General features: G+C 30.8%; 1 protein-coding gene across 1 annotated transcript; it reads left to right on the top strand.

The window, feature by feature from the left end:
- Nucleotides 1-676: 676 nt before the first annotated feature.
- On the top strand, nt 677-1,348 carry LOC123295925. The gene has a single exon (XM_044877386.1). It carries the CDS (start codon nt 677-679, stop codon nt 1,346-1,348), a length of 672 nt encoding a protein of 223 aa, XP_044733321.1.
- The last annotated feature ends 11,652 nt before the right edge of the window (nt 1,349-13,000 follow it).

The following is a 13,000-nucleotide window of genomic DNA, read 5'->3' as shown; positions in this document are numbered from 1 at the left end:
CTTTCCGGAAACCGAGGGCTTCATGTTTGCAATACAGGATCAAATCATACATACACTGAATTACAAAAAACACATACTCAAAGACAACGCACAACAAACAGACCTATGTCGGCAATGTCGACAAAAACCAGAAACAATACAACACATTACATCAGCATGCTCACGTCTTACCCAAACAGATTACAAACACAGACACGATCAGGTAGCAAAAATAATACACCAAAAACTCGCCATAAAACACAAACTCACAACAGACAACTCACCATACTACAAATACACTCCATCTTCAATTCTCGAAAACAACACGCACAAATTATATTGGGATAGAACAATTATCACAGACAAGGCGGTACATTACAACAGGCCAGACATTACACTTATACACAAACACACAAAAACCACATTCCTCATAGACATTGCAGTACCCAACACACACAACCTTCAATCTACACACACTGAAAAACTAACAAAATACACCGATCTAGCTGTCGACCTGAGGAATCAATGGAAAATGACAACAGTTGTTGTCGTTCCGGTGATACTAAGCTCAATAGGCGTCATACCAACAACACTTCACAACAGTCTGCATACACTTGAACTACACAAAAACACATACATACAATTACAAAAGGCAGTTATAATTAATACTTGCCGTATAGTGAGAAAGTTTCTCTCTATGGGACACAGCACTCTCCAAACACAAACATTAACCACTGCTCAACAAACAACAACAAACACAACATACTCTCCGACCAATGCAAACACACTCATGCCAAACACGGAAACTTCACACCAGCACCCACACAACACACAGTTACACACACAAAACATAACGCAAGAAATATACCCGACACAACACAGCACATCTACAACAACACTCACACGCGCAACATCAGCACATTCTCCAAACCAAACACAAAACAATACACAAGAAACAAACTCATCACAACACAACATCATTACTTACACTACAACAGCACTCATACACGCACCACCCCCACTTTATCGAAACGAAGCACATAACACACCACCCATTGCTCGGTTAACAGGCCTCACACAAGATCAAATATCAGGACCATCAGATGTCTCAAACAAAACACAAAACACTTCACAAGAGGCACAACATAGTATAACTTTATTAACCACAACACCCATACACGTACCACCACCAATAAATCAAAACCTCACACAAAACACTTCACCCATTGTAAGACTCACAAGACTCACACATGGCCAAATTGCACACTATTCAAAACCGACGGAGAACGTCCCAATCGCTCATCGAACGCGAAAGCGAGCACAACACAATACAACACCACACACACCACCCAAAAGGCGAGGTCGCTGAACACAATAAACATACATACATTTATAGACACTACAAGAACAAAAATACCCTCACAAATATACACGCACACTCACACACATTCTCCGGTTCACATGACAGACCAGAATAAGGAAAAAACAGCTTACCGTCACTTGACTGTGTCCGTGCGGTAAACTAAATCGGGCTCAGCCCTGCTATGAAATAGATGAGACAATAATAATAATAATAATAATAATAATAATAAAAATAACGTAAAAAATATATGCGGAAAAAACTAACTGAAGCAAAGGTGAATTTCAAAAGAGATACTTCAACAGCTACGTACATCACTTTTTATAGCATTACCCCCACCACTAAAAAAGTTGTAATTTGATATTTTTATAATCGTAATTCAAACTAATTATTTTTTCTTGGAATTCAGACAAGTTTAAACATGTTCAAACAAGTTTGAACATGTTCAAACAAGTTTGAACTTGTAGCAGGATGATGATATCATATTTTTCAAGGTCAAATCAATTTCAACATATTCTTGAGAATAGCTGACACGTGTAAAATTATTTTAAGATCAAAGTCCATTCAAACAAGTTTGAACATGTATTTTTATTATGTAAATTTCAAGTGTCATATTACATTGCTTAATCATAAAAAAAAAATATTAACATCCGGTCACGTGTTTTGACACATGTAAAATTATTTCAAACAAGTTTGAACTTGTAACAAGATGATGATATCATATTTTTCAAGGTCAAATTAACATATTAATCATAAAAAAAAAATATTAACATCCGGTCACGTGTTTTGACACATGTAAAATTATTTCAAACAAGTTTGAACTTGTAACAAGATGATGATATCATATTTTTCAAGGTCAAATTAACATATTCTTGAAAATTGCTGACACGTGTAAAATTATTTTAAGATCAAAGTCCATTCAAACAAGTTTGAACATGTATTTTTATTATGTAAATTTCAAGTGTCATATTACATTGCTAATTCAATAAAAAAAATATTAACATCCGGTCACGTGTCTTGAATTTTATCATGTCTACTTAAAGTGTCAAATTACAATATTTTTCAAGGTTAGATGATATCTATTTCAACATATTCTTAAAAATTGCAGACTCATAATATTCTTTTCTTGGAATTCAGATTTGCAAATTATTATCTAACACGTTCAAGTGTCATATTACATTGCTTAATCATAAAAAAATATTAGCATCCGGTCACGTGTTTTGACACATGTAAAATTATTTCAAACAAGTTTGAACTTGTTACAAGATGATGATATCATATTTTTCAAGGTCAAATTAACATATTCTTGAAAATTGCTGACTTGTGTAAAATTATTTTAAGATCAAAGTCCATTCAAACAAGTTTGAACATGTATTTTTATTATGAAAATTTCAAGTGTCATATTACATTGCTTAATCATAAAAAAATATTAACATCCGGTCACGTATCTTGAATTTTATCATGTATAAAGTGTCAAATTACAATATTTTTCAAGGTCAAATTAACATATTCTTGAAAATTGCTGACTAATGTCAACGTCCCGCCCCCCGTTCACTCTCCGCCACTATTGGTCAAAGCCAATGACGTCACCTGGTAATTTCCCGTTTATGCTTAGGCAGCCATTCCTTCCCCCACCACACCTCCCGACGCCATCTTGATTTTTACAGCGCTACTATTGGTCAAAGCCAATGACGTCATCAATGCTTAGGCAGCCATTATTCCCCAACACCACACCTCCCGACGCCATCTTGATTTACTATTGAAAGTGGGCTCGATTATCTCATCTAACGTCCAATTCCCGCCCCCTTTAAGCCCCACTTCCAAGAAACACACTCCTGTCAACCACGCCCATCACTTTGGGGTTGAAAGTGGGCTCGATTTTCTCATCTAACGTCCAATTCCCGCCCCCTTTAACCCCCACTTCCAAAACCACGCCCACCACTTTAAGCCCCACTTCCGCCAAGAAACACACTAACGCTCTGTCAGCCACACCCCACCACACCTCCCAACGCCATCTTGATTTACTATTGGTCAATGACGTCATCTATCCCCTCCAACTTCCGAGGTTTCCAACATTCACCTAGGTTTGCCCTTTTTTGAAAAGTGTACCATCAAAGCGGGGTTACTTGAGGTCAAACTGTGCCAGGACCGCTGTGACTCTTCTACTCTTAATATCCTTTATAATTTACAAAATCGTTAGTAATCCATTACTAATGAAATATACAGAACATGAGTTATCAATGTAAACATATCATTAATATTAATTACAATATGCGATGAAAAATAATTATGTTTGTCATGGTATCATGAATTTATAGTACCTGTAGTTCAAATAATAAACTGCTTCATTTTACGCATTACAATTTAAAGCACAATCAAATTTAAACCTTTTGGACACTTGGATATTAGAATAAAATAGGGTAAATATAACAAGTAAAATTTACAAAATTTTCGGGTACTGAACCCTAAACTCCACTTGAAACGTGATCTGATTTTGAGGATCAACTAAACTAACACTTAAAACATAGCTAAGAACACTCTCCATTAAATTATTTTTCAAATGAAAGAAAAAATCAAATCGGTTCATTCGCTTAAAGGCTACGATGCCACAGACAGTAGGACACACATAGTGGTCAAACTTATAACATCCCTTTTTTAGTTCGGGTGCTAAAAACGCACAAATGCGAGTTGGACATGCATGGAATAATAATAATTTATTATTTTTATTACTATTACTTTTTAAGTTTAACGTATTCATCATGGCTCTCTAGGAAGCAGGCCAATACAGGAAATGCACTCCAATTCCATCACCTCCATGAGATAAGTAGATGTTCACAAGGTAGCTACGTTCTTTGAAGAAGGTTCAGTGACTTGTGGTTTTGAGTGTTTTGTCCTTAGTTCTGGGTCAAGCACCTCTCCGTGTGCCACAGCGATGTAAAATCTGCTAAAGAATAGAAAATAACACATGACTTCCAGAGTTACTTGAGGAAAGTCCGATGCGATAACAAAGTAAGCATGGTGTATGATGAAAGTTTTCTGAATAGAAGGTGACGATCATAGACCATAGACGAAATTTAGAAAATTCGTGTTATGGTGGAACACACTCCGTGACATGATTGTCCTCATTATCAGTTGCATTGGCGGAATTTTACTAAAATTCTAGTCACTTTCATTCAACCATCACTTTCTCATAATAATCCTATAAAATTTTAAAATGGCCTTTTAATCAGAACGCCTTTCAAACAGTTTTTCAAAATTCTTCCTTTTACAATATGAATTCCTAAGGTGTATATAAAAGAGCTTTTATATATAAAAGCATGATTTGGTCTGTGATTTGACAAATGTTGTGAACACATATTTTAATTTTTAATTTACATGGCATATTAGTAGGATGAGAAGTGGGTAGTTTCGTGTGAACCATATTGTGTGTGTGTCGATGATTATTTCTATTTAATATTTACTGTTGTTTTCAGTAAATATATTATTTACAGTTTCATTGTTTTAATGACAATAATATCAATTATATTCTACATTGTCGACATGGTATTCTTGATAATATAATAATAATAGAAATAATAATAATAATAGGATAAATTTTATAAATTCTCATTCTACATTTAAACTGAAATAATAATAATATTATTCTTTAATAATATTCGGTATTAATGCATACATCTAAGGATGGTATGAGCATGACAACAATGTTTGATTTAAGGGCTCAAAATTAGATTTATTATTAGATTTTTACTCAAAGAACATGTGGTTAAAATTTAGGTATCCGTTCAAATTTGTAAGAACAAAGTCCTAGAAAATCGATATAAATTCATTGGCTCTTATGGAGAAATCTCAAAAAAACGACATATTTTGAAAGTTTTTGATAATTTTCACTTGGAATGTATGAAAACAAATTTTAAAAAAACTTATTAATAGAGAGTAAACATATAAGCAATGGCATAGAACAGGGTAGACTTAGGGTTGAAATTATTTTTATCTTATTTTCAACTCTGATGATGAATTTTGTTATATGTAGACGAAAAATAAGAATAAAATTTTTCGATCTTGGTTTTTGAAATTTCAAAAGCTGAATAATTAAACAAACTTTTCAATTTTCGATATTTTGAAAAATACACGTCTGTGTATACATGTATATACAGACCATGTTCATGATATAATTATCATAATAAACTACTTTTCGCTTACAAGAAATTAGATAGTTAAAAAATATGGTTCGAACCGAACGGCGTATAAGTTTATGGTACGAAAAATTATTTTTATGAAATAAACATAAAATATCAATTTTGTTAAATATTTTGGAACACCGTGAAATTAAAAATTTTATTTAAAAGTTATTGCTCGATACAATTCATATAAATTTTTGTAAATGCTAAATTAATTTATTATTTAATTGCCATAAAAAAGTCGCCCTTGTTTAAAAATGAGTCATTCAAAAGCTTGAAAGTTTTAGTTCTTGCTTACGAATATATGAAATTCAATACATGCACTTGACATTTAAGCATTTCTCTATGCAAGGTGTTCTTACGCGTTCTCGTATGAGCTTTATGCCCTAGCTACGCACTGTTGAATCAAATTGAACATTTTTTAATTTAATTTAAGTTTTTTTTTTTTCATCCATTCATTTCAATGAGAAAATTAAGTAAAGAAAACAAATTAAGAGTAAGACCTGCATAAGGAAACCAAATTTTTGTTTTTTTAACCCCCCAACTAAATAACAGGGGTGTTATAAGTTTGACCGCTATGTGTGTGTGTCAGTCTGTGACATCGTAGCGCCTAAACGGATGAACCCATTTTAATTTTTTTGGTTTCATTTGAAAGGTACTTTAACGGATAGTATTCTTAGATATGTCAAGTGCGAGATTAGTTTTCCGTACCCGAAAAAACTAAAAAAACTAAAAACTTGAAAGAACAAAGTCAAGTCAAATATTTCAATTTCTATTAAAATATTTCCCAAAATATATCCCAAAAAATGATAGGTCTCTAAGTACCCTTTTTATCTCATCTGATGTCCTTGACCATCACTTTGATATTGATTCAAGAAGGAGTGTTATAAGTTTAAAGTGTTTATCTGTGCGTCTGTGTGTTTCTCATAATTTGTTTACAATGAATAAATCGCATTTATCGAGAGTTTTTTAAATTTTGTAAGTTTCACTTCTAAAACAATGCTAATAAAAAATTTGCAGTTTTTTACTTTTAAACAGAATTATAATTTTTAATTGTTTTTTTTTTGTTTTTTTGAGAAGAACTATAAATGTTTGTGAAAAAAAAAAAGGTTGAAGCTGAAGGTGTCGAATTCATTTTTACAGTCCGTAACATCATAAGCTCGTTCAAAAATGTATGACATCAGGTTACTCTATCATTAAGATGTCAACATAATGGTACAAAATTATTATTAGCACTGTACTTAAAGTACAAAATATTATTAAGTTTTATTCGCATAGTGGTTAAAAACAATTTTGAAGAGTTGTTTTATAATCAGATTAAAAACCATATAGTTAGTTGAGTACTTGTATTACACTCTATAGAATGCAATCATTCCATAATCGGTTTATATTAATTGGTCTTAACGTTATTTTTCAAGTGGAAATTTTCATACACCATATTATTTACTTTATTACTTATATGGTTGGTTATATGCTATCGAACTTATTATTATTCGTACGTATTCCATTATGTAGGTACCTACGCATACATACGTGTTGTGCGCCTACGTATATTCGTTATTACATATTTTAATACTCTACAAAGTGAATTCATTATTAGAATATTCAGAAAATTATTTTTTTTTTTAAATATCGAGGTAATTTAATACTTTCCATATTCATCGAGCCATGATGGGATATTTCATAAAAATAATATTTAGGTTTTTTTAATAGTATACCGTTTTATTCCAAGACTTATCACACCAAGAGCAAGACCCGTCAAACTGCCTGGATTTCTTGCGTAAGCAGGTAATCATTATAGACAATACTACTTGTACACAAAAATACAGAAATGGATGGCCTAACAAATTACGTTGTTTTTTTTTCTAAGTAGTACTACGAGTTATAAGTGCAGTATGGGATGGTGCATTATCGTGGTATTCCGGCTTTTTTAGGTGGATAGCGTTACGCAAATGACGCATAACGTTCAAATAATATTCCTTGTTGACAGTTTGGCCGGGCGGAAGGAGTTCATAATGCACAACAAACGCACGCGCGCAGTTTAAATTCAAATGTCACCTTATTGTTTGGACACAGTAATATGTATTGTATGGGAATAGCTATGTATGTGTGGCAGATATGTATATGTGGCTCTCTAAGAGTGGCTATCTTTCTTTACTTACATGACGTAAAAAAAAAAAAACGATAAAGTAATCAATTCACTGACTGTACACGGTATTTCAGCAATTAACTCAGTCAATTGTGTGTTTTCACTTATTTATACTAAAATATATACATCTTAGTAAATATATTAAAGTATATCTTATCTTATTCTTTACATGGCCACCTTTTAATGAAAATTTTCTTTTTAGGATTTTAAACGTTTTTTGAGATAAAATGATATTTTTCTTTATCACTCTCTTTTTTGGACTTATAGAAATTATTTTTTACTTCGTAGTTCAACTACCTACTTTTTAAACTATAATTTACTAATACTAAGGAATGTTATCTGCGCTTCCACCAGAATTATATAAATAATTCATATTTCTAGCTTGATATACGCCCGCTTCTCTGGGCTTTAATGTAAACGCTCCGCATTGTAGCTCCACTTCCCTTGCTATTACTAATCCCTTGTCCATAATACTCCAAAGAGGGATAAGGATTGTTTTACACAGGTAAAATTTATGTACAGATTCTAACTTTTTTAAATGTTATATAGCCTTGATTTATTGAGTGTATCTGAATAGGTAGCCACGAATTATATCTCATACCATTTGTACAGAAATCTTTAATTTGTGATTCAAAATGATACTCATAGATAGCGTAGTAAAATGTTATAAACTATAGCTCATGTGTTAGCTAATGTTTGAACTTTATTACAACTTTTATTAGTACCTTCACATTTATAATATATAGAGATAAAATCGTTTTATCTCTAATTATGAAGATCCTGATCATGATAATCGAACAAACTAAGATTAAATAAAGAGATAAGTGTTCGAAGTTTCAATTCAATTCGATGTTTTTAAGTGGATGAAAATCACGTTCAAAGATTCCGTTTCATAGGTACATACCAAGCAAGCTACACTATATCAATAAGTGATTTTATCAAACAAATGTTGTTTAAAAAACAAGTTGTGAATATGTAGTAAATATAAGACTTGTTAGAATAAAGAATTGTTTATAAAGAAGCTATTAAGTTATTTCCACATCAGTTAAAACACATTTAGTAAAAGTTTTTCAAGAACAAGCAAGTATTGCTTAAGCAAGTTCTTTCTACGTATTCTATTTTCTATACGACCTACCCAATTGTGTACTTTAAACGTGTAGTAGTACCAATCATCTCTATATATTATAAATGCTAAAGTAAGCATGTTTGTTTGTTTGTTTGTTACGCTTTCACGCTAAAACTAGCGAATGGTTTTTAATGAAACTGTATAGCAATGTAGCTGATATATCAGAATAACACATGCTATATAATTTATAAAGATATATTAATAAAAAAATTTAAAAATTAATTTAATTTGACATTACCATAAATTACAGATTTCTGTAAAAATAGTCCATATAAAATATTGCACGGCCATCTTCTCTGATATACTCAATGAATAATTACTATTATACATTTAAAAAAATAGAATACCATACATATATTTTACCTGTCTAAAACAATCCTCACCATTATTTCGAGTGTTATAGAAAGAGGATAAGCGAGAGCAATCTTTATCAATCTTTACTTTTAAACCCAGCGAAGCGGGTGGGTATTACTCTAGTATATTATATGTGTGTGTGAATGTAGACGGTAAATATTATTATGTGTTAACTATTATCAAAACAGGATATTACATCTCGTTTTCGTACAACCCCATCATGACACACCTCCCTACAATGTCTATTGTATATTCTATGCAAGATCATTTTTATAAACACGATCAGAATTTTAAATATTTTATTGAAATATATTTGTATTTTAATACAGAGATATTTTATTATGTTTATGAATTTTTTTTTTTTTTTTTTGAAATTAGTTTTCTTTTCAAAATTATATATTCAAATGAAGTACGAGTTGTTATACAATTTGTAATAACATTGATGTTAACAAACAAATATGTGAAAATTGTGGATATCGATATGTAAAGGATTGTATATAGGAATTTAAAAATTCTATTCTGGTCCAGTTAAATGCGACAAATTATTTTTGGGGTGTTTTGAAGTCACTGAAATCAAACCTGGCCATAACGGGAAATTTGTGCCCTGAAGATTTTTCAATTTCAAAAAGTTGTATTAACAGAATTTTAATGAATATGAGTAAGAACTTTATGTCATAAAGGAAGGTTTAAAGTAAATATAACCACTAGGAAATTCTTACTAAGTATGGCATATCATAAAGACTTTTTTCTCTTCAATAACTGGTATATTTGGCCAGAAAAAAGCTGTTACCTCTTTCAGAACAAATACATCCAAAATAAATAAAAAATATTATTTATGAGCATATAAAGAACAATACATTTAATATTTTCTCAAGAAAAATTATAAAAAGTTTAGTCTTTTCACTTCGAAAGTGTAGAAAGCAACTTTTCCATCTCGTTGAGTAATAAAAATGCAGTTGTTAATAATTACTTTTTATTATAAATATAAATAACAAATAAAAATTCAAATCGATTTAAAATTATGGTATCACAAGTGAAGTGAAGAAATATATAAGAATAAAAAGTTTTATGTTCATTGCTTAAATTGCAATCACATTTTATAATGGTAAAAAAAACTTAACGCTTTTAATTGTTTTATTATGAAGTGTTTTGTATTTTATTTTGCATTATTCTAGCAATAAAGTATTTTAAAGTTTATTGAACTTGAAGAATACCAACTAAATAATGTAGAGTAATTCTTGTAAAATCTACAGAACGTTACAAACAAAAATTAATTTTATTTTTCATTATTTCTTTAATAAAATTTATACTTCACTAAGCTATCATAATATTCACAATGAATTCTGTTAAAGCTTATTTTGTTTAGCTTCATATTTCACCTTAAATACGTAATTTTACCAAACAGCATTCTTTAGCTTTTTAACTTCGCAGTACAGCTTATAAGGTCTTTCAATCGATCTGATGATCTAAATTTAAATTTTTACCTTATTCATAAGATTAAAAGCCTGGACAATGTATTAAAACCACTTTCACCCCCCCCCCCCCCCCCCACAAAAGCGCATGAATAGATATTTCAAACCCTCCATCTACCAAAATGCTTACGTAAGTAATGAATGACTCCTTATAACTCAATCGTAGTGTACTAACATTAAGTTGTACGAAAGACTTCCAAAAGTGTCGCGTAGAAATTGGAGCGTTAGAGAAGAGGGTGGTTTGTGTTCGTAGACAAAATAAACTGAAAAATTTTTTGTTAATATTTAGAAATTAAAAATTTTGATTATTATTAAAATTGTAGAAAACCACTTAAACAATTATTTATCCTTTAAGCATTCTTCTGTAAAACTAATTGAAATATTTACGATAATTGACTATATTGAACTAAAAAAATATCTTTCCCAGGGCCGGATATTGAGTATTATTGTACCTGTTGGGGTATTTGCTCCCAAAGAAAAAAGAATGTATATAGTGGACTGATTTTGATTTGTACTCACATGTGTTGCGATGTTATTCGAGCGCCATAAGGTTTCGTCGGAAAACAGGATGGAAAAGTGTTTTATTAAGTGCTCACAATGTTTATGTACTGAATTTAAATTTGTAAAGATTGAGTATAAAAACTACACAATCCATTAAAGTTGTACACTGATTGAATGGCTCAATATTTAATCTATATAAATCGAAACACAACGGCTTACAAGTTAAGTACGTGAAATGAACAAATGGCTCGAGAAACACATCACTTTAATTAGAATCAAAGAACGCAAAAATCACAAAAATATAAATGAAAAAATGAATGAGACTTTAATTGAGTTGAATTAAAGTTGGAGAAAAGCTGTTTCTCCAACGAAAGTAAACGATTTATTAATTTAAATGAAATTTAACTTCAAAAACAGAACAAAATGATTGATAAGCCAGCACCTATTTTAACGGTTATAAATTGTAAACAATATTTGAATCATACGTGCTGCCAACTATTAATCATTAAACTGTCAAAGGACAGAACATTTAGGGAGCGTTCAAATGTTTCATGATTGAACGGTCAAAAGTACGTCTTCCGTAGAACCTGCGTATGAAATTTCTAAGCAACACATCCCTGCAGTACAATAATTAATTTTGTAGTGTCATCATCTGGTTGAATATGTGGACCATAGAAGTCGCACTCACGTGACCAACTTATTACTGTGTTATTATTGATAAGGTCTCTGCGTATTATTCGTTCCATCGTATTACGTTCACCGTATCAAGTAAGTTTTCCAATATTTTGTTGGTTTGTTTGAGACTGTAGCTGACAATCATAACCGTAAGATCTAGTCATAACATATTAGTTGTTTTAAAGCTGGTACTATTTCGGATAAATTTTTTTCGAAACTACTTTGTAATCGAAATTGATATCAGGAGAAAGATAGTTTAATTGCGAAAATAATAGGATAGGCTTGCCTCTTGTACTAATAAAAAACATACTAACATTGTTTCACTCATAACATAATACTTGTGAGAAGTTGAAAATGAAACTTAAAATAGCTTTATTCAGTCATAAAATTTAAACACAAAAGTAAATACACCTAAACATTTTGACACCTTGCAGGCGCAGATTTCTTGTAAAGTTCAAACGAAAACTAAAAATTTTTTATTTTATAATAAATAAAAGCTGAGAAAATTTATTTCAATGATATCATTAAATTTTCAACTGGTTATCCGTTTTCCACCGTAATAAAAAAGCAATTGATGTTTGACCAAATTCTTATTTTATTACATTTCAAATAATATTTACTTTACATATCTACGACACCACAACAATATACCTATACATTTGTCATAAAATATTATGTTATTTTTGGTTTGACTTTGAAGTACTTTCTTGTTATAGTTAACTCATAAAAAAAATTCTTTATGTCCCTCCAATAGGAATTGTTGTATGCAGAACATTTTGTACACATAAAATAGCTATAAAATAAATATATATAACAAAAAGTTTCTTTTTAAATGTTTTTCTACAACACAACAAAACTTCATACGATATTTATACCTCTACATCTTCTTGCTGCTCGTTATAAATTCATTTACGCACATACCATATTTTTCCTTGTGCTTGTGAACAAGAAGAAATTCTCTTTTAAAATATATACAAACACTAGAGTGATACCCACCCGCTTCGGTGGGTGTAAAGGTAAAGATTGATAAAGATTGCTCTTGCTTATCCCCTACTCGAGATAAGGCTAAGGATTGTTTTCCACAGGTAAAATATATGTATGGTTTTCCATTTTGTTAAATGTATAGTAATTACTCATTGAGTATGTCAGAGAAGATGGCCGTGAAATACTTCATATTGACTATGTTACAGAAATCTGTAATTTATG

Source organism: Chrysoperla carnea, chromosome 3, assembly GCF_905475395.1.
Source record: "Chrysoperla carnea chromosome 3, inChrCarn1.1, whole genome shotgun sequence".
Classification (NCBI taxonomy): Eukaryota; Metazoa; Arthropoda; class Insecta; order Neuroptera; family Chrysopidae; genus Chrysoperla; species Chrysoperla carnea.
Note: the sequence above shows the minus strand (reverse complement) of the source record. Positions and strands in the feature narration are given on the sequence as shown.

Coding starts and splice junctions, on each gene's coding strand:
- LOC123295925 (XM_044877386.1), top strand. CDS start 677: ATGGGACACAGCACTCTCCAAACACAAACATTAACCACTGCTCAACAA.